Here is a 22341-nt window from a genome sequence, read left to right on the forward strand (position 1 = left end):
AGAATAGTGCTGGGCCACCCATCAAACAGGCCAGCTCATGTTATTCATGTTATTTATGACATCATTCTCCAGGAGTATTTATATATTCTTCTCGTCTTTCAGGAATACTACCACCATTAGGAAATGCACCATTATCCATTCATGCAACATTTGTCTTAGTCTGTTTGAGCTGCTATAACAAAAACCACAGACCGGTGGCTCATAAGCAACAGACATCTATTTCTTACAGTTCTGGAGGCTGGGAAGTCCAAGATCGAGGCACCCGCAGATCTGATGTCTGGTGAGGACTTCCTGGTTCACAGCCATCTTTTCGCTGTGTCCTCCCATGGCAGGAGGAGTGAAGAAGCTCCCTGGGGTCTTTTTTATAAGGACTCTAGTCCCAATCATGGGGGCTCCTCCCTCATGACCCCGCCCCCTCCCGTGGGCGCCCCCTCCTATGACCATCACATTGGATGTTAGGGTTTGTCATCTGAGTTTGGGGGAGACACACACATTCAGTCTACAGCATTCTGCAAGTGTCTGCCCAGCGCTGGGGGAAAGAGAAGACTCTTCCCCTAGGAAGCTCTTGCCAGGCTGGGGAAAAGAGAGGACCTAGCCCCTGGGAAGCTCACGGTTTGAAGAGGGAGGCAGTCATGTGAACAGGTGTTCTGAAGCGGTGTGACATGTGCTCTAATGGAAGGATGGCCGGGTCCACTGGCAGCACTGAGGAAGGGGCCCTAACTCCCCCTGGAGGAAACAACCAAGTCCTCACGCGGGCCTCAGGGCTGGTCCTGGGAAGAGGAAGGACAGCATTCCAGGCAGAGACACGGGAGGTGCAAAGGCAGATGGGGTTCCATGCAGCAGGGCACATGAGCCTAAGGAACTCCCTCGAATCAATGACTTTAAAAATTGGATATCATGAGTCTGAAACCACTGGGACAGTTGAAGCCTTTGGAATATTTCAACATTGGCTTCACCAATGGCACCTATCTCGTCTGACCACCTGCTACACGCACATACCTACATGCACATAACACAAATACACATCCACGTCTTCACCAACTGGAATATGCCAGCCCTTCGGTGGATCCCTACTTCAGCGTTTCAGAGAGACTCATTTATTAATTTAACGAAGACTGGTTGAGCACCTAATATATAACGTGCCCTGTCCTGGTGGTGAACAGGACAGAAGAGCTCCCCACGGAGTTGGCGCTCTAGTCAGGGAGGCGGACGACGAACAAGGAAACACACACAAGATATTTCTCTGTGGTGAGTGCTATGAAGGAAACAAAATAGGATGATAGCACAGCAATTGCACATGGCCATTTTGGTGAAGAAAGTCACGACCAGCCTCCCAAGGAGGTGATAGTTGAGCCCAGGTCTAGATGATGACATAGAGCCAGCCATTCATGCATAGGGATGAGGGAGGAGCCTCTCCCGCAGAGGGAAGTGAGCGCAAGACCATTAACTGGGAACAAGCTTAATGTGGTCAGGAAACACAAAGAGGGACACCTGGGCGGCTCAGTCAGTTAAGTGTCGAACTTCGGCTCAGGTCATGATCTCGCTGTTCGTGAGTTCAAGCCCCGCGTTAGGCTCTGTGCTGACAGCTCCGAGCCTGGAGCCTGCTTCGGATTCTGTGTCTCCCTCTCTCTCTGCCCCTCCCTAACTCGTGCTCTTTTCTCTCTCAAAAAATAAATAAACATTAAAAAAAAACTTTAAAAAGAAAAGAAACACAAAGAAAACTCACATGATGGGGACACAGGTGGGGGGGAGAGGAAAGGGTGGATGAAACGAAGTTGGAGGGTTGCTGAGGACCAAATCATTCAGGGCTTTGAAGGTCAAGGTAAAGACTAGAATTTATTCCTGTTTTCCCAGCACCATTTGTTGAAGAGACTATCTTTTCCTCATTGTATATTCTGTCCTCCTTTGATCCTGATGTCTGTTTATGTGCCAGTACCTTACACACAAAGAATGAAACCGGACTACGTATACATATACATATACATATACATATACATATACATATACACATACACATACACATACATATACATATACATATACATGCTGTATATGTAAACAGCATATACAAAAATAAACTCAAAATGGATTAAAGATCTAAATGTGAGACCTGAAATGATAAAAATCCTAGAAGAGAGCATAGGTAGTAATATCTCTGACATTGGTCATAAAAACATTTTCCTAGATATGTATTCTCAGAAAAGGGAAACCAAAGCAAAAATTAACAAATTGAACTACATCAAGAGAAAAAGCTTCTGCACAGGGAAGGAAACAATCACCAAAACAAAAGACAGCCTACTGAACAGGAGACATACCTGATAAGGGGTAATATACGAAATACATGAAGAACGTAGGCAGCTCAACATCAAAATAACCTATAGTCTGCCTAAAATGGGCAGAGGACCTGAACAGACATTTTTCCAAGGAAGACATACAAATGGCCAACAGACACATGAGATGTTCAACATCACTCATTATTAGGGAAATGCAAATCAAAACCATGATGAGATATCACCTCACACCTGTCAGAATAGCTAGAATCAAAAAGACAAGAAAACAGCAAGTGTTGGTGAGGATGTGGAGAAAATGGAACCCTTGGGCACCATTGGTGTGAATATTGGTAAATTGGTGCGGCTGCTGTGGAAGACACTTTGGAGGTTTCTCAAAAGCTTAAAAATAGAACTACCAGATGGCCCAGTAATTCCACTATTGGGTATTTAGCCAAAGAAAATGAAAACACTAATTTGAAAAGGTATATGCACCCCTGTGTTTATAGCAGCATTATTTAACAATAGCCAAGATAGGGAAGCAATCCAAGTGTCCATCGGTAGATGAATGGATAAAGAAGATTTGCTGTATATATACACAATGGAGTATTAGCCATAAAAAAACCCACAAAATCTCACCACTTGCAACAACATGGATGGAGCTAGAGGGTATAACGCTAAGGGAAATAAGTCAGAGAAAGACAAAACCATATGATCTCACTCGCATATAGAATTTAAGAAACATAAACAAAGGAAAAAAGAGATTAAAAAAACACTCTTAAATACAGAAAACTAACTGATGGTGGCCAGAGGGGAGATGAGTGAGGAGATGGGTGAAATAGGTGATGAAGATTGAGTACATTTATCTTGATGAGCACTGAATAATGTACAGAACTGTTGAATCACTAGATTGTACACCTGAAACTACTGTAACACTGTGTTAATTATACTTCAATTTAAAAAAATTCTAGAGCTTATTCCTAAAACACACGAAGCTATTGAGAAGTCTTACATGAGAGTGAATGTGATCTTTTCAAATGCTCTTGTATCCAAAATCATTAACCGTAAACCAAAAAACAATTATCAATTGGAACCTCATCAAGATTATTAAAATCTGGTCATCAAGGGCACCATTAAGAATATGGATAAGTCATAGATTGGGAAGAAAGATTGGCAGCACGTATGTCTGATGAGGAATTCCTATCTAGAATATATAAAGAACTCCTACAAGATAATCATGAACCCTCCCATCCCCCAAAAGAGACAATGGGCAAAACACTTGCACAGACGGTTCACAAAAGAAGATATACAGTGGCATGGAAACCCAGGGAAATGACAATTAAAACCACTACTGGAAGAGTGAAAACAAAAACACCGACAGTGCCAGATTTTGGCAAGGATGTGAAGCTGCCGAAACTCTTATACATTGGTGGTTAGTACGTAATCTGGTACAGCCCCTCTGGAAAACCGTGTTGGTGGTTTCTGATAAAGCTAACCACACACCTACCTTTGACCCAGCAATTCCGCTCGCAGATATTTATGCAAGAAACGTGAAGACATGGTCACAACAAAATGTGGCCAAGAATGCTCATAGCAGCCTTCCCTTCATGATGACCATCACAAGGAGAATGGATAAACAAAGCATGGCATATTCAGACACTGGAATATTATTTAGCAATAAAAGAGAAGGGACTACTGATACGCACATCAATACGAGTGAATCTCAGAAATGTTATGCTAAGCAAAAGAAGCCAAATGCAAAAGACTGCATGCATGAAGTCCCAGAACAGGGACACGAATAATGGATACTGATGGAGATGAATTAGTAATTGCCTGGTGGGGGAGGGGAATTGATGAAAATAATTCAGATTAAAATAATCGATTAAAATAACCTAATTAATCATTAACACTGATTCAATTAAGAGGAAACTTTTTGGGTGATGAAGCGTGTTATGCCTTGTTTTGGATCACAGTTACAAATGTACATACAATTGGGAAAACTCATAAAACAGCACATCTGATTTCCGAGCATTTTATTGTATGTGAATTACACCTAAATGCAAAAAAAAAAAAAAAAAAAAAACCCACAAAAACAAAAACCCACGTTTTTAAAGAAATGCACGTGTCCTGCCCTGAAGTGCCAAGGTGTGTTTGTGAAGTATGAACATAGTAGAAAAAGTTAGATGTGGGGTCAGACACACGTGGAGGTCCTTCCTTCTGGTTGTTCCTTCTGGAGGAAGGACCTTGTGCAAAGTCACTTGGCTTTTTTCCCCACTTTGGCAAATAAAACCGACCTAATTCACAAGATGGCCACAAGGATAAGTGAAAAATTGATGGCCAAGTATCTAATTCCATACTCGTCACCTGGGAGGTTCTCCATAAACCCAGCTATTTTTAAAAAACTGTTTTAAATAACTGTGATCCTGGAGGCCCAACTAAAAATATGTCCTGTTCTGTTTTGCCAATGATGCCATATGCAACTTAAGACAAAAATTCAAAAATCAGCAGGAAAATCTGGAAAACAATAAGTTACAGAAATCGCTCTGCTCTGTGAGGGAGTCTGTGGACACAGCTGGTAGCCATCAATTACTTGTGATTGTGACAGGAAAATTTGGCACCTTCTGTGGTCGCACACACGTCTTTCATCATCGTATTGTACCTCATCTTTTTACCGAGCGTCCAAAGGGAAGGGAAAGGCCGTTTGGAACGAGGACTGAAATTAATAAGCCACAACTCCTGGAGGTGGTCAGCCTCAACTTTGCTAAAGGGAACTCCCATTTTTACCTTTCCAGATGTCTCCGTGACAAATTGTTTATGCAGTTCCAGGAGTAAGCTGAGGTTTAGATTAGGAATTAATGGAAAAGTAAGAATGGAACGAAGTGCATTTTTAACCTTACTGCTTAATCCAAGGTCCCGCTAAATGGCCTTCCATTTCTCTGCCTGATCCGCTTTTGAGACACAGAACTGGTGAGAGCAGCCCCTGGAGACCTCCTCCCTCCTGTCCTCTTGGCTCTGCTTGGAGAATGCCGAAGAGGCAGCCCGCTGCCCAGAACACCTCCTCCCTCTCTCTGGGATGCTTCTGGCAGGTCCAGCTGGTCTCCAAGAGCCTCTCTTCCAGCCTGTGGCCCAAGGGGCCCTCGCCGGCCACGGCTCCCACCAGTTATTACAATCAGTCAGTGGAGGGAAAATGGAATGCACTGTGTGATGGGTTTACTCTCTCTGTGCTCCTCAAAGAACCAGACCGGCAGCCCCTGCTGATCTTCGGCCGCGTCCCCTCCAGCCTCATCATCATATCTCATTCGGGGCTGTCGTGACATGTCATTTCCTTTCTGCAGAGCCTTTTTGGGAGCTCGGTAACTGGACGCATTGTTCCGCCAGCTGCGGGCACTTGGGAGCCCGAGTTCGGAGACCCCGGTGTGTGACGGCCAACGGGCAGGAAGTGAGTGAGGCCCTTTGCCATCACCTCCAGAAGCCGCTGGCTGGGTTTCAGCCCTGTAACATCCGGGACTGCCCCTCGAGGTAGGTGTCATTGCTCTTACCAGTACCAGCTTTTTGCTTGTGTTCGAAGGCTCGCTAATTTGGATTTACCGCCGCGATCGCGGAGATGCGTTTAGCTGGTACTCGGTACCAGGCATTCCGCTAAGTGCTTCGTGTGGCTCATTTTGCAGGCACCTCGTTAGTTTCCTGTTTTGTAGGTGGGAAGGTTGCCCCAAGGCCACACAGCTGCAAAGGCCAGAGTTCAAACGGAGAAGGTAATCTGTGTTCAGAGCCTTCGCCCTTGATCGCTGCTCAGGTCTGCTCCCTTGCACCCACAGTGCTACCTCGTCCTTAGTGGAGCTGGTTCTGTGGGTCGAGCCTCGGAGATCGCGTGGAGGTCCTGTTCAGAGTGCCCATCCCTAGATTCCACCCTGGCGGTGAAGACCACTAATGACCTTTCTATGTAATGGATGACAGAAATCAGCAATTTTTGAACATCCAAAATCCAACTGCTGATCTCCACCGAGCCCGTCCCGCCACTAGGCTTCTGGATTCAGTGACTGTGCCCCAGGCCCCCCGCTTTCTCCCACCTGCATCTGTTCTTGTCCATTTCCACGGTTCGTGCGGGAGCTCACACCATCAATGCCCCTCACGTGGACTGCTCCAGGAGCCTCCTGATTCTTATCCCCCACCCCCCCCCACCCCCCCACCCCCCACCCCCCCCCCCCCCGCCCAGAGGGCTCTTCCCACTGTAAGCAGAATCGTCTTTAAAACAAACACTTCTCGTCATTCTTAGGGCAAATGCCGAAATCCCTAGCGCTGGGTCATGTCTGTCTTATGCATTTTTTCACCTTGTGTCTAAAATAGTGCTTTACGTGGGGCACCTGGGGGCTCAGCCGGTTAAGCCTCTGACTTCAGCTCAGGTCACGATCTTGTGATTCGTGGGTTTAAGCCCCACGTCGGGCTCTGTGCTGACAGCTGGGAGCCTGGAGCCTGCTTCGGATTCTGTGTCTCCCTCCCTCTCTCTGCCCCGTCCCCGCTCACGGTCTGTCTGCCTCTGTCTCTGTCTCTCTCTCAAAAGTAAACAGACATTAACAATCTCTTAAAATAGTGTCTAACACACACACTTGCTGCCCGACTGATGGCGTGCGGCCAAGAACAGAAGCCCCTCCGTGCTTGGGTCTCGGGCTGCCACTCCGTGTCACTGCTGGTCTCATCCGGCCTGGTTACCTGACCTCCACTCCACGCCATTTTCTTGGCTCTCAGATGCGCCATTCTCCTGACTCAGAGTCTTTGCACATGCCGCTCCCGCTACCTAGAACGCTGTTCCCTCTCTTTGCACTTAGACGTTTCCGTTTGTCTATTTTCAGGGAGACCGTCCCTGACCTTCCCCTCCGAGCACAGCCAGGGCCCCGTGCTGCTTGGGTCTCCTGCTTCTTTATCATCTGTCTTTATCGCTCTTCCCACAGTCCGTCTCGTTGTCCCGCTAGACTGTCTGCCCTACAGTAAATCCACAGCTGTTTGCGGGACACTTTATCCCAGCACTTAGCACAACGTCCGCCCCATTATGCACCCTCCACAGGTATGCGTGAAGTGAATGAATGGTTTCATTGAATCACATAGTCCCTAGCAGAGAACTGAGCAAATAGCACCAAAGTCTCCAGGAAAATAAAATAATAATAATAATAATAATAACAACAGTAGCATTTATTGAGCACAACTATGCGGCAGATACTATTACCAACCTCATTTTACTGAGGAGAAAATGGAGGCGGTGCAAACGTTAGAGAGTCTGTTGCCCTTGTGCGAATGCCCACGCCGGATCCGCTGACCTGGGCCTTGGAGGAGGTGGGGGGCAGGTCACACCGGGAGGACGTTCTCAGAGGGCCATGGCTGTTGGAGGCCCCCTGGCCGATGTGTCTCCCGGTGCCCGTCATTGGAAGGTCTCTTGGCTGAGTCACCGCTCCCTCAGGAAACAGCCATGTGATGCCGCAGGAAGGTGCGGGGGCTGGGTTGTGTCACCTCTTGATTCTTACAACGTGAAAAGAAATTTATCAGCAGCCTCATTTATTAACTGTTCTCAAGCTTTTGCACATCCCTAGAGTACACACACAGTCATACACTTTCACACCTACAAGAGACAGACAGAAGTCACCCCACTCTGGGGCCCTTCACGTCGAGAGTCCTTTGTCTTTCTGTGCCGTGGATGCCTCTGGGTTGCCTGGAGAAGCCTGTGGCTCCCTTCTCAGAGCAAGGGGTTTTGTTTGTTTGTTTGTTTGTTTGTTTGTTTTAAGATTTTTGAACATCTGTTTATTTTTGAGAGACAGAGCATGAGTGGGGGAAGGGTAGAGAGGAAAGAGACATAGAATCCGAAGCGGGTTCCAGGCTCCATGCTGTCAGCACAGAGCCCGATGCAGGGCTTGAACTCACGAACCGTGAGATGGTAACCTGAGTCCAAGTCGGATGTTTAACCCACTGAGACACCCACGCGCCCCGAGCAAGGGTTTTAAATCTGTAAAACAGAATATATTTGATCACAAAGGAAACCAATTATGCTGAAATACAGTACTAAAATATTTAAAAATTATGATACAATAATAGGTTTGCTTCTCCATTAATACACTAAATGGTAAGATCTGGCGGTACATTAGTTTTGCAGCGGTGATGAATATACATGGTATTTTGAGATGCCTGCTACAATTGTAATGTCATGTAAAAATATCTGTGGTTTCCATCGGTAACAAAATCACACAGGTATCGCTAAAACTACTGTATTTTGCAGCTGAAATTCTTATAACTGAAGGAGGACTCAAATTATATCTCAGTGACAGTGAAGATGTAATTCTTTGCCCATCCAGGCTCGTGGTCCCTTGGAGAGCCACAGGGCTCAGGTTAGGAACCCGTGCTCTGCGGTAAACCAGCCAAACTTCAACATATTTAGTGACACAGCACTCCATCTCAGACACGTCCCGTTCCAAGTGTCCTGTGTCATTAAAGTGTGAAGTTTAGGGTCAGATAAACCTAGAATCCAATCCAGCTCTGTTGGCATGTAGTTTTCTGCGACCACGACCAAGTTATTTACCCCTTTGGACGTTGGTTTCTTCCCTCCAAGAATAGGGATAACATGTAAATCTGTCAGAGCAAACAGCACATCGGTGCTTTGAAAATATTTTCTTCCCTTTGGTTTCAATGAATTGAAACCCACTTTTTTGTTTTTAATTTCCACCTCATTTTGCCCCAGCTCTACTCTCTGGAGCCGTGCAAGTGCTCTTATATACTTGGAGACGGCCCCACCCCACCCCTGTGTTCCTCGTCGCCACCTGCTAATTCCAGTTGCTCCCCTGAATAAAAGAAAAGCTGGGAATAGAGCTGGGAGTTCTCTGTGGTGCTGTCCATCCCCCCAGAGAAGTGTATGGCCCCCAAACGGTCGCAGTGTTAGCATTGTTTTTTTTTTCTTTTCGAGACACTCCCTGTGGTGTCTGACATCCCTGTCCTTCCTAAGCTGCCATAGTTTTTGTTCCCAGGTGGCTCACAGGTGCCTGGTCGGAGTGCTCTGTGTCTTGTGGGGAAGGATTCCGCAGTCGCCAAGTGACGTGCGTGCACACCAGAGCCAACGGAGCCACACAGGTGACGTCTCCGAGGGCCTGCGCTCCCAAAGACAGGCCTCTGGGAGGAAGGCCGTGCTCCAGTCACCCGTGCGGCCAGTGGGTCGTTGGACCGGGGGGCCAGGTAAAGCTGGACGAATCTAGTGTTTTCAGGGTACCGGAATCATCACTTTCCTTCTAATGCATTATTTTCGATTTGGGGGGGCGGGTGGTCTGATTGATCTCTAAAACGAATGTAGGTGCCTGACCTCCAGGATTAGAGCTGGAGTGTCTCTGTGTCTTCTGATACAAAGGCAAATCACAGTCGGGTTCTTAGAATGCAGCCGTACAGGAACAAGCTCCCAGGCTGACGAGCAGCCTCCAAGAAAAGGAGCAGAGGGACATTAGTAATAAGGGCACAAAAGTCTCATAACCCTCCCCCAATACCACCTGGAACAACAGTATAAATAAAAAAATATTCGGGAAAACAATTCTAAAGAAATGTGTAGGAACCTCATTAGCCTGCTACGGCTGCTGAAACAGAATACCACGCACTGGGTGCCTTCAAGAGCAGAAGTTTATTTTCTCACAATTCTGGACGCTGGAAATCCAAGATCGAGTTCTGTCAGAGTTGGTTTCGGTGAGACCTCTCTTTCCGGCTTAGACAGTCACCTTCTCACTGTGTCCTCATGTGACCTCTTCTCTGGAGAGAGAGAGACAGAGAGAGAGAGAGAAAGAGATTTCTGGGGCCTCTTCCTCTTCTTATTCTTTATTATAAGGAATTACCTCATGCAGTTATGGAGATTGGCAAGTCCCAAGAGCTGCAGACAGCTGCTATTGTCATTCTAGCCCAAAGGCCAGCAGGCTAGAGACCCAGGAAGAGCCAGTGCTTCGGTTCAAGTCCAGAAGCAGGAAAAAGCCGATATCCCAGTTCAAAGACAGTCTGAGTCAGGACGAGTTCTTTCTTACTTGAGGGGGAGGGCCAGTCTTTGTGTTCTCTCCAGCCCTTCAACTGATTGGGTGGCGCCCACCCACGTTAGAGGGAACAATCTGCTTTCCCCTGACTACTGATTTCAATGTTCATCTGATCTAAAAACACCCTCCCAGAAGCACCCAGAATCGTGCTTGGCCAAATATCCGGGCACACCGTGGCCCAGCCAAGCTGACACATAAAATTAACCAATAAAGAAAATTATCCCATGAAGACAAATAGAAGACATGGTTGAAAACATTGTTGAAAAGTAGGCCGAATAAAGGAACCCTCTAAACTGTAAAGGTGTCTGCTTCCTTAAATGAGCCGAAACATGTGATATAATTTCAGCTAAGACTACGGCAGAACGCTTTTGGGGAACTTAAGATAATTTTGACATTCACACGGGAGAACAAATGAGCACAGGAAATTTTGGGGAAAATCCACTCACTAGAGGTGCGGAGAGACCTTCTGAATGTGGTGTTTCAGCTGCCGCGAAGCAGTTGTAAGTGAGACAGGACAGCATCAGTGCGGGACAGTAGCCCCGAGTTGCGCAGTGTAATGGTACGACACACGCAGACCCATGTTAAGCGGGTTCAATGTTCAAAGGTAATTAATCACAGGGGAAGAATTGCTTAAAAAGCTATTGTTAAACTGCCAAGGTTTTTTTTAAAGAAAATTAAAGAAGATCTAAATAAATGGAAAGGCATCCCATATTTATGGATCAGAATACTTAACGTGAAGCTGAGAACACTTTCCACATTGATCGACGGATTCAACACAATCCCCGTAAAATCTCCCAGCTGGCTTCTCTGCAGATACTGACGAGCTAATCCCTAAAATTCATATGGAAATAGAAAGGACCCGGAATCACCAAAACCATCTTGAGAAAAGAACAAGGTTGGAGGGCTCAGACTTCTTAGTTTCAAAACTTAGCACAGAGCTGTAGTCATCCAGGCAGTGTGGGTAGACAGGGGATAGATCTAGAGATCGCTAGAATAGACTTTAGCTTAAGGTCGAGAGATAAATTTCTGTATCAGTGTCGGTTGGCTTCCTACAAGGGGGACGAGACCATTCAGTGGAGAAAGAATAACCTCTCTGGCAAATGGTTCCAGACAACTGGATACCCGCGCGCACAGAAGAATGAAGTTGGACCCCTAGCTTATACCGTATGCAAGAGATTAACTCCAAGTGTATCAGAGACCTAAATTCAAGAGCTGAAACTACAGAGGTCTTGGAAGAAATGTAGACATGAATCTTCATGCTTTGGGTTAGCAAGTGGATTTTTAGGTACGATACCGAAAACGATGACAACGTAGTTGGGCTACGTGAAAATTAAACACCCTTGTGCTACAAAGGGCATGACTGAGAAGGTGAACAGGAATAGAATCGGCATGAGGTCAAGGCCTTTGCAAGGAGAAAACAAAGTATAAGGAAAAAGTAATATGCATTAGGACATGAAAATTTAAGAATTGCACGTCAAAAAACTTCTTTTTTTTCTATAACTGAACTCACCTTAACACAGAAGCCTCCGCTTTTGCACAGGGCAGGAAAACCCAAACTTGACAGTTGCCTATGCTTTTAAGCACAGTCCTATCAGGACCTAAGCCCTGTCGATTACAGATTGGCCCTGTTCTTTTCCCTTCTCCCCAGAGATGGTCTACGTTTCCGGGCGGGGGAGGGGGAAAGTGGAGGTGGAAGGTCCTCGGGTGTCTTCTTGGCCCTGAAGGAGGGCTGCCTGGTCCTCAGAGCTGCACCCCCACCCTCCCTGACCTCCCCTGGGGACAGCTGGTTCCCTGTAGCCGACCTTCCCCCGGCAGTGCCCCTCCGTACATGACCTTGGTACCACAGCATGCCTGAGCTCACAAGGTCGTCCGTGCTGCACTCTGCTTTCGTTACAGTGCCCTGCGCGTTGCCTGGGTCGCACAGCGAGGATGCCACAGCATCGCGCAGCTTGTCAAGGCCACAACAGCTCTGACTCGGGCTGTGACGACCGAAGCAGGTACTGGCCCTGCCCTCGGGCGACGCGAAACCTCTCCCGCCTCGGTCAGTGGCTGTGGCCGCCTGGGAATGGAATGATGTCTCCTGTCTACTCCCTTCTCATAATTGACGATTCCTATACCGCCATCCCGGGCAGTATGCATTATACTGAAATATCAGTCATCACGTACTATTACAGTTACAAATCATTTGAACGTTAAACGGGTAGAGAGATACCCCAAAGAGGGGAACAAAATAGAGTAGCAGTGAGAATAGATATTTTTCCTTCCGTACACAAAGTTGGTAAAGCCTAATAACACTGAAGTTCACAGATTAAATCTTCCTCGTGTTTTCAGTGAACTACTTACTGTATTCCTCCGCTTAGAAACTATTTTGATAGTTTTGTTTTGTTGAACTATTTTGGCACAGTGGTTTAGCAGAGAATGACAAAGGCGTTTGCCTTGTTAAGGGGCTTAAACCAGAAAGGACTCTGCTTTCCTCTTAGTAGAAGTCTAAGCTGGTGGATGGCTTGGGGTAGAAGGTGTTGTTCCATGAGGTCACGCAGAGACCCAGACTCCTTCCCCCCCATACCGTCCCAGAGAGGTGAGCCCCAGCCAGCCCAGAGTGAGGGAGAGAGCCGAAAGCACGTGAATGAGAGACTTTGGACTTCTCCCACTCTCGCGTTGTGTGATGGGGGTTACCTGGCCTCCTCGTGTGCGGGAGGGAGCGTTACCACCCGTGTACAATTACAGTTGGGAGGTTTTGAGTAGCTGCTCTAATGTAAAGTACCTAAGAAGCCTGGATCATCGAGATGCTCCACATATGGCTCCTTTTCCCTCCTTCCGCCCTGAGTGTTGCTGGCAAAAATGAGATGACCTTGAAAGCTGGCTCACTTTCCATCTTGAGCCTTCAGTAAGGCTTGGCGACGTAGTATCAGCTGTGGTTCCTATTCCCTGCAACACAACTCAGGCCAGAACTATTTTCCTCAAATGGAAAATGTTTGGAACAGCTGCCCTCCTTCTCAACAGGCAACCTAGTTCTGTCTTTTGCTGAGAAGACAGAGACCACACACAGATTGATATCAATTATCCCAAATGTTTTACTTTGCATTCTCAAAGGAACACTTACAACACAGACACTTAACTGCATGGATTGAGCTTTCTGGGTGTATTTTCCTGACACTTGTTTTTTTTTTCTCCTTATCGATACGTCTTCCCCATCTTAGTACATAAGATTCACTTTGTTCTTTCTCGTTGTTGTGTTTCACATTACCTCATTCCATTGCTGATGGACATTTGATTGTTTGGGGTTTTTTTGTTGTTGTTGTTGTTTGTGTGTGTGTTTGTTTTTGCTATTACAAATACTGCCGTAGGCATTTCAGGACTGCAGTAGGCATATATCTTTCTGCACGAAGGGTTGTATTCTTGGAGGATAGTTTTTGGTATGGAACGGGATTGACAGGGCTGTTCATTCTGATACTAAGTTACCATCAAAATTGCCTATTCCGGGAGTATATGAGAGTTCCCCCCTTTTCATGAACATTTTAATAGGTTTTCAGTCTTTGTAAAAATTTTTGTCAATCTGGCGGGTGAAAAATCACATCTTACTGTAATTCATACTTTTCTGATTACTTTTTATATGCCTTTTGGCACTTTGTATTTTTTTCGCAAACCCATCCACTTTTTTCCATCCCTCCCACGATTACCGGCAGCCAGGCCGTCCAACTGGTCACCCTCCACCTGCTGCTCCTTTCCAGCCTCCACACTGCAGCCTGAGCAATCCTTTCCAGAACCACGTCTGATCGCACCTCCACGACACCCCACCGCCCTGTGGGATTCAAGTCCCGCTAGAGGCTTCCCTTGCTCTGAGTAGGAAGGGTGGCCAAAGTATGCAACGTGGCCTAGAGAACACTGCACAGTCAACTCTTCCCTGCCCTCACCGCCTCATCCCAGACCTCACACACCCGCACTGTTGGCGCTGCAGCCACGTTGTCTTTCCTCCAGGACACGTGCTAGATTCGCCACGCGCTCTCCAACCAATGGCAGCGAAAATAAGATGCCAAGACATACTAGAGAGGATCAAAGGCATGGGGGGGGGTCTATCAGGAGGCTCAGTTGTGTGACAAAGTGGGGTTTTAGGAAAAGAGTTGTGGAGATGAACCGAAACGGTGGAAGCATTTAGAAGAAAGAATAGAAGAAAAATTTCTGGAGCTGGGGGGAGGCGAGGAGGGGTCAAGTTGCCTTTCGTTTTCTCCGTCATCTCTGCTTCCTCCAGGCTTGGCCGCCCTGCTGTTCCATCCCGGTGCTTTTCTCTCGCGCTGTTAGCTTTGCAAAGTTGAGACATTGAGGAGGACGCGTAGAAACAGGGTTGCTTTGCGATTTTTAGCACCATTTCTACTCTCCTGTTTTCTACAGGGAAGCACAGGTGTGTGTAGCACCCATGCCCAGACCGTGTCCCCCTCGCTCAGATGTCCCCCCGTCCCCATCCCCAGTCCTGTCCCCGGCTGGGAGGAGGTGAGATCTCTGTGCTGGACCAACCTTAGGTTCTTTCTCTGGGTCCTCAGTCAATGCCCAGCCTCCAGAACTTCTGCTTCTGTGTTGGTCCCTAGCTCCCCATGTCCTCCCATCTGTCATGGGCTCTGTGGCTCCTCCTGCCCGCCCCTTCCGCTCCCCACCCCGGGACCTGCCTTCCATCAGAGCGGAGATTGGCCCCGTCAGTTTGGGTCCTTCGGGCGCCTGAAACAACAAAAGTCAGCTCGGAATGATTTATGCAGAAAAGGTGGGAGATTTCTCATTAAGACAGGACCGGGGCGCCTGGGTGGCGCAGTCGGTTAAGCGTCCGACTTCAGCCAGGTCACGATCTCGCGGTCCGTGAGTTCGAGCCCCGCGTCGGGCTCTGGGCTGATGGCTCAGAGCCTGGAGCCTGTTTCCGATTCTGTGTCTCCCTCTCTCTCTGCCCCTCCCCCATTCATGCTCTGTCTCTCTCTGTCCCAAAAATAAGTAAAAAACGTTGAAAAAAAAATTAAAAAAAAAAAAAAAAAAAGACAGGACCGCCCAGCACTTGGGCGCAACAGTTTGGTCTCCTTTTAAAACACATGTTTTTGTGCGTATTCGGTGAGTATTTGTTCCACCTTTTTTCAGTAGTAAAAGCTCATCTGTGCGTGGTATGGCCGAGCGGTGCTGGGTCTATGCCCAGTTGTCTGAAACAACTACGATTCATAACCACTGGGGAAAATAAAAGCCCTGTAATTAATAGGATAGCCTCCTCCTCTTCCCATGTAAAATCTTAAAGAGTTTGAGGGGATGGTGTTGTTTAAGTAAAAACATTTTGATGGAGTCTCCCCCTCCTGGCTAATCAAAGTACTGCTTTCAACTACATGTAACATTCTCTCCCCTGGAGATGATCAGGTTATCACAATTTTCTCCATCTTCCTCCATGTCCAGTGGTGTTTCTACTCTCCTTATGGATCATGTGCCCTGGTAAGGAGCCTTTTTAAAACATTTTTTAAATGCTTATTTACTTTTGAGAGAGATAGAGCGCGAGCAGGGGAGGGGCAGAGAGAGACACAGAATCCGAAGCAGGCTCCAGGCTCCGAGCTGTCAGCACAGAGCCCGACGTGGGGCTCGAACTCCCAAACTGTGAGACCATGAGCTGAGCTGAAGTCGGGTGCTTAACAGACTGAGCCACCCAGGCACCCCTGGTAAGGAGCCTTTTATGGGAATATACAGACGTGTCTCAAGAATCCAAAGGGAGAGAACGCCGTCAGACCACAGGAAGGACCGTGACCAAGAAATGAGAAGTTCCTGGGGGTTTTCCCCCTTTGTCTCTGCCGCTTGCTGTGTTTCTGCTTCATTCTTTGTCTCTTCTGAATTTTTTTTTTCCTATTTCTCTGGCCTGTGTGGCACAACATGGCCACCATTGCTCCAGCCTTCAGGTTTATAGGTCTTATTCCAGAAACTTCCAGGCTCACGGAGGAAAGACAGTTCTTGAACCGGCTCAGCCAAGCTAGGGCTGTCTTCCAGTCACCTGTGGGGTGGGAGACATTCCCGTGTAGCGCAAAGATACCTCCCAGGAGCCCTGGCTCGGGGAGCAAGCGCGGGCCCTCTAGGGTGGCTCTGCCCTCTGGGTAAATGTCCTCAAAAACCAGAGGGTACCAACCTTCTGTTCTGTCCTAAAGGGTAAGGAGCCACAGACGGATCCCTCTCCCCAGATGGTCTTTGCTAACTCTGAGCACGAGGCCTGGTGTGGCCATATTGTAAATGGAAGAGTGAGTGCCGTCTCGTAGCAGACAAGGTTGCTCGCACAGATTCGCACTCATGCCCGGACATACCTCCAGGGCTCAGATAAACAAAACTCAGCTTGCCAGCAAAGTGGAGGAAGCATACAGACCGTGAGCCATGCCCGCTTCCTTGCCTAGACTGACCCGCTCTGGCTTTCTCTGGACAGTGTGTCTTTTGGGGGCGGTGGGGGGAGGTGTCTTAACTTGGTGTTAGAAGTGAGCAGAAACACGTGTGTGCTCGCCTCTCACTGTCACGACGGGGCCACCACCTTCCTCATCAGCCAGCCGTGCCCAACACAAGTCGGCTTCCTGGCCAGCAGGGTCCGGATCGGCGAACCTCGAGGACGCGGAAAATAATGGCACGGGAAAAGGCTTGATCTCAGCACGAAGTGACACCCTGCTTCTCCCATTTTCCATTTTTTTTTCCCTTTTTCTTTTCCTTTTTTCCCCCTCTTTCAGACCCACCTTGAAGGGGAACTGCTCATCCGGGGCGTGTGACGCGTGCTGGCGCCCCGGCCCCTGGAGGCCCTGCACGGCGGCCTGCGGCAGGGGCTTCCAGTCCCGGAGGGTCGACTGCGTCCACACCAGGAGCTGCTGGCCCGTGGCCGAGAGACACTGCGTGCAGAAAAAGAAACCGGCTTCCTGGCGGCACTGCGTGGGGCCTTCCTGCCATAGTACGTACCCCTGTCGGGCCCGCCAGCACCCCAGCCTTGTCCCGGCAAGACCCGGGGGTGCCTCCCTCGCCAGTGGCTGGTGGCACGGCCCACGGGCCATCCGGGGTGCAGGTGGCATCTTGGGGCACTGGGAGATTAGCCCCTTGGATGCGGGTACAGCTCGGTGTCCTTTCGGGAAGAGCCGTCGAACCAGCTGGATGTCCGCGGCCTTGGCTCCCACTGCCTCCTCCCGCCTCTGTCAGCCTCACCGCACCCCCTCCTGCCTGCGGCTCGCATCTGCTGGGACAGCGATTCTTAAAGATTTGACCTGTTTGTACGATTATATGTTCACGTAGGCATATATTTTTATGTTATTCGTATATTATAGTTATTATATTATTTTTGCAAAATGTAATCATAAATATACGTAGCCAGGGAGCAGGCTCCTAGCTTGTATCGGTTTGCCAAGGGGTCCACACCCCTGCCGTTCCAAGCACTGAGAGGAAAGACGGAGGCCAGGAGGGCGGCGAGGCCCTGGAGAGCGGCGTGAGGCCGCGCGGCCGGCTAAGTGGGGAGCCCACTGTGCTTCTGAGCCTAGTGCAGAGTCGTGGCTCTAACCCCAGCCTCGTGGGGGCTTTCTCCGCTTTTTAAAATTTGGGTCCAGCTGACACACAGCGCTGCATTAGTTTCTGGCGCAAGACATAACTATGGGACATTTTTGTTTAAAACTTATTCTCAAGTTAGTTAACATAGAGTGTCGTCTCGGCTCCAGGAGTAGAACAGAGTGATTCATCTCTTACCTGTAACACCCAGTGCTCTCGTCCCAACAGGTGCCCTCCTCTACGCCCATCCCCCGTTTAGCCCATCCCCCCTCCCACCTCCCCTCCAGCGGCCCCCGCTTTGTTCTCTGTCTTTAAGAGTCTCTTATGGTTTGCCTCCCTCTCTGTCTTTATCTTATTTTTCTCAAAAGATTTTTTTAATGTGTATTTATTTTTGAGAGAGAGAGCTAGAGAGTGTAAGTGGCACAGGTGTGGAGAGAGAGGGGGAGAGAGAGAATCCCAGGCAGACTCCATGCTGTCAGCACAGAACCCTACGTGGGGCTCGCACTCACAAACCGCGAGACCATGACCTGAGCTGAAGTCGGACGCCCAACCGACTGAGCCACCCAGGCGCCCCTCAGAGGATTTTTTTTAAAACTACATCTCAGGGCTCCTGGGTGACTCAGTTGGTTAAGCATCCGATTTCAGCTCAGGTCATGATCTCCTATGGGTTCGAACCCTGTGTCGGGCTCTGTGCTGACAGCTCGGAGCCTGGACCCTGCTTTGGATTCCGTGCGTGTGTGTCTCCCTCTCTCTCTGCCCCTCCCCTGCTCGTGCTCTGTCTCTCTCTGTCTCTCAAAAATGAATAAACGCTACAAAACCATTAAGGGGTGCCTGGGTGGCTCAGTCCCTCTCTCTCTGCCCCTCCCCTGCTCGTGCTGTCTGTCTTTCTCTCTCAAAAATAAAATAAAAACATAAAAAGAAACCACAGCATTTAAGCTGCGTCGCCCACGAGCTCTGCGTTCCACGGATATCTGGTTTTTTCTTCCCTGCAGGAGCCTGCATGGACACCACCCACTACTGTATGTTTGTAAAGCATCTCAACTTGTGTTCGCTCGATGTCTACAAACAAAGGTGCTGCTGGACGTGTCTGGAAGGGTAAACCTGTGGAAGGGTCGTAGCGCTGCTGTGAAGAAGAGACCAGAAGTGTAGAAGCTCTTTCCCCCACGTAGCCGGTTCAAAAACATGTTATTTCTTTTTTAAAAAAACACAAAAAACACTCTAGATTCTGCATGCAAACAGGTCGATGCAAACTCACCGCTGGTGGCGTTTTGTGCTGTCGTTTTCACCACGGCCGGTCTTTAATTCCAGCTCTTTGAAGCGATGCATCCGGGACCAACGAGCGTACCGTGGCAGGCGTGCCATGGCACGTGGGACCTCCCCGTGTCCTCCTCATCAGGAAATCGCCCAGGTCCCCAGGGCGTGGTCGCATGCTTCCTCCCGTGACGTGTAGGCTAATAGCATACGGCGTCCCGAAGTCTTGAGGGACACACGGCAACCGATGACTTCCTCTTCTCCCAAGCTTTAGGGTTTCAACAGGTTTATAAAGCGTTTACACTCTGGAAGCCCTGGCCAGTCGCCATTGAGATGGCGTGATTGGTGCTAGTGGCATTTTGATGGGTCCCGAAGCCCAGGCTGTGAACGAGAGGCAGTCGCACCGACTGATCCGAGGATCCTGGGGGCGGGGAGCTGTGTCTTGCCCTTACGCTTAGAGAACCGGTGGAAGAAACCACAGAGGAAACCTTGCTGCCAACTTCACGACCATGGAGCTCTATCTGTGACCAAATGAGGCATCTCGGAAATCAAAGGAGAGGGGGAATTCACCTTTTCTGCTGATTTTGAAGTGCCGTCAAAGCTTTCTTTTAAGAGCTGTGAATGAGACTTCTTCTGAGCACTATTCTCTTGCACACAAACAGAAAATCAAAGCCTTATTACGCCTAATTTATGCACACGATAGTATTCCTGAGGGTTCTTATTTCGGGAAGATGATAAGAAAGTAATCTAAGTATGAAACACGGTGGTTGGAAAGACTTGTTTATAGTAAAGCATTGTTTTCCTTCAGACTGATTTGTCGGTAAATCCAAAGTGAATTTGGGTGAGGCTAGAAGTTACAGTTGGGGCTAGAGGTCAGAGTTAGGATTTGGTGAGTAAGTGTAGGGTTCGTGTTAGTTTTAGGATCGGGTTAGCTGAGAATGGAAATTATAGTAGGGTGAAGGCTGGAGTTGGCTTTGGGGGTTGAGGTTAGGGTCGGGACCAGGACGGGTTGTGTTGGGTTGCGTTCGAACTGGGGCCAGTGCTGGTGTTGGTGACAGTGTCAGGCTGGAGGGTAAACCTGGAGTAAGTGTTTCTGCGGAAGTAGTCTGGGGCTAGCATGAAAGTTCGAAAGCCAATTTGGTTATGGCGCCCCTTCCCTTATATCCTGCCAATTACTGCTTTAGATGGCACACAAGCCCAAGTCAGTGGCCGTCCGTGCTTACGTGGCGACCCAGCCACCCGCACCCGTGTGCTGCCCCCAGCGCACCGGCCACGACATCCCCCGAAGCAGGTGGCTCTGGACCTGATCACAAAGACGTGAGCAGCGCGTTTGGTCTTTGGACGTGTCTGTGGACGAGCTCGCTGAGTCTCTCGACCACATTCTGAGCACCAGCCCTCGTGTTCTGACTTTAGCCTCACGGACACTGGTGACAAACACTACTGTACGTGGAGGGTTTGGTGGCCGGGATGGATGGGGATGGGGAAGGGCACACACACCAGCCCGTGGGTTGTTAATCATCAATCACCCTTGATTGTTGAAGGATTTTAAATTAAAAGAAAGATCATTTGTAAAATACTCTTTGTATATATTTATTATATGACTTAAAGGTGCAATATTTTATTTTGTACAGTATGTAATAAAGACATGGGACATATATTTTTCTTATTAACAAAATTTCTTATTAAATTGCTTCACCTTTGTATTTAAAGTCGCTAATTTTCTTGTACTTTTGTTACCATTCAAACGATGTTCCTGTGTACTGTATTTTACTACTGTTTCTATAACATAAGAGTTAATGTTTCTTTCATGACCCTTAAGTGATTCAGAAATAAATTTGATTATTCAGTGGCATCCTTAGACACGTGAGTGGCTTGTTTGTATTGTTTTCTGATTTTGTCGCCTGGGTCAGCCTTCTTGTGGGTCTGGGAGCGGACCTGATGGGTTCACAGGCCTGGATCGTCTTGTGAAATGGGGGTTAGAGGATTCAGGGCGGATCACATAGAAATTCAACTCTCACTCCCTCCCCCCGTCGTTGATACCCTGCGCATTAGAGTGAAAACGATGTCAAGGGCAGAAAGGGTGGAAAGAAGTCCCAAATGGACAGCCTGAGACAGGTTTAGAAGTAGGTGGTGGTAGGAAACCAAGAAGTACTAATCATCTTTGATTTGGGATCATTAAGAGGGTTATAGGGACCGACCGACCGTGTCTGCACCTAAAGACTTTTTGGCCGCGGTTGGTGAGGAATCAAAGTCCCTCGTTTAACACTAGGATTCACTCTTAGCGCTGCCCGAGCAGTTCTTACAAACCACAAGGCCTTTCTTCCTAGTCTCTGGGTCTGTGGGCTCATTTTCCACAACAAGGATCTGCAGGGAGACCCGTGGAGATGGGATGGGGTGAGGCTGGAAATTTCCTACTGCCCCTTCTCTCTGGATTGTCCTCCTTTCTTCATTGGATTCGTCCAAGTTTGGCCTAGTGAGAACTCCTTCTAGAATGTGGCAGGCTGTTAAATATTACAGGTTTCTGGGGGCGCCTGGGTGGCACAGTCGGTTAAGCGACCGACTTCAGCCAGGTCACGATCTGGCGGTCCGTGAGTTCGAGCCCCGCGTCGGGCTCTGGGCTGACGGCTCGGAGCCTGGAGCCTGTTTCCGATGCTGTGTCTCCCTCTCTCTGCCCTTCCCCCGTTCATGCTCTGTCTCTCTCTGTCCCAAAAATAAATAAAAACGTTGAAAAAAAAATTTTTTAAATAAAAAATAAAAAATATTACAGGTTTCTGGTGCTGTTACAATGGGGTTTGTGTGTGTGTCCCTGCACAGCACATATTTCAAGGAGACCTTAAGGCGATGGCAGGTCAGGTGACTCCAGCTTTCCACCACCACATTTGGAACTCTCTCTTGCACAGACTCTGGAGATCACTCTGTACCTGCGTTCATGCTGTTCCCGCTGTCCCGCTTTTCCTGACCTGGCAAGTTCCCACTCACCATTCCAGATTCAGCTCAGCTGTCCTCTCCTTAAAGAAGCTTTCCCCGAATTCCCCGGGCTAAGTGGCCCATGTGTACTCTCTTCCAATGTCTTATTCACGCCTATTATATTGGGTGTTAGATCATGGGGAGACACCATTATTCAGCTCTGTGTCCTCAGCCCAAGTCACATTGCCACGGGAAACCCCAGGGTAAGTTTACTATGGGGAGCCTTTGTCCAGGGAAGAGACCACCCCCATTCGATTACAGAGGGATTTGCATGTCCAGCATCAGAAAATGGGCCAGGATGAGAGTGCTAT

At 48.3% G+C, this 22341-nt stretch overlaps 1 protein-coding gene across 2 annotated transcripts in view; it reads left to right on the forward strand.

Moving 5' to 3' along the window:
- The window catches only part of ADAMTSL3 (ADAMTS like 3), a 355448-nt gene that overhangs the window by 325049 nt on the left and 8058 nt on the right, over positions 1-22341 (forward strand). Inside the window, exons 26-30 of one of the 2 annotated variants that reach the window (XR_007149622.1) lie at positions 5603-5786; positions 9269-9473; positions 12200-12300; positions 17017-17231; positions 18805-20490. Coding sequence is in view for 1 of the 2 variants with exons in the window: in XM_047846695.1 (XP_047702651.1) it covers positions 5603-5786; positions 9269-9473; positions 12200-12300; positions 17017-17231; positions 18805-18911 (812 nt within the window). In the remaining variant the exon portion in view is untranslated. Of the gene's footprint in view, positions 1-5602; positions 5787-9268; positions 9474-12199; positions 12301-17016; positions 17232-18804; positions 20910-22341 lie in introns of those variants that run through there. The other variant, XM_047846695.1, reaches the window with a different exon arrangement.

Source organism: Prionailurus viverrinus, unplaced genomic scaffold (genome assembly GCF_022837055.1).
Source record: "Prionailurus viverrinus isolate Anna unplaced genomic scaffold, UM_Priviv_1.0 scaffold_40, whole genome shotgun sequence".
Lineage (NCBI taxonomy): Eukaryota > Metazoa > Chordata > Mammalia > Carnivora > Felidae > Prionailurus > Prionailurus viverrinus.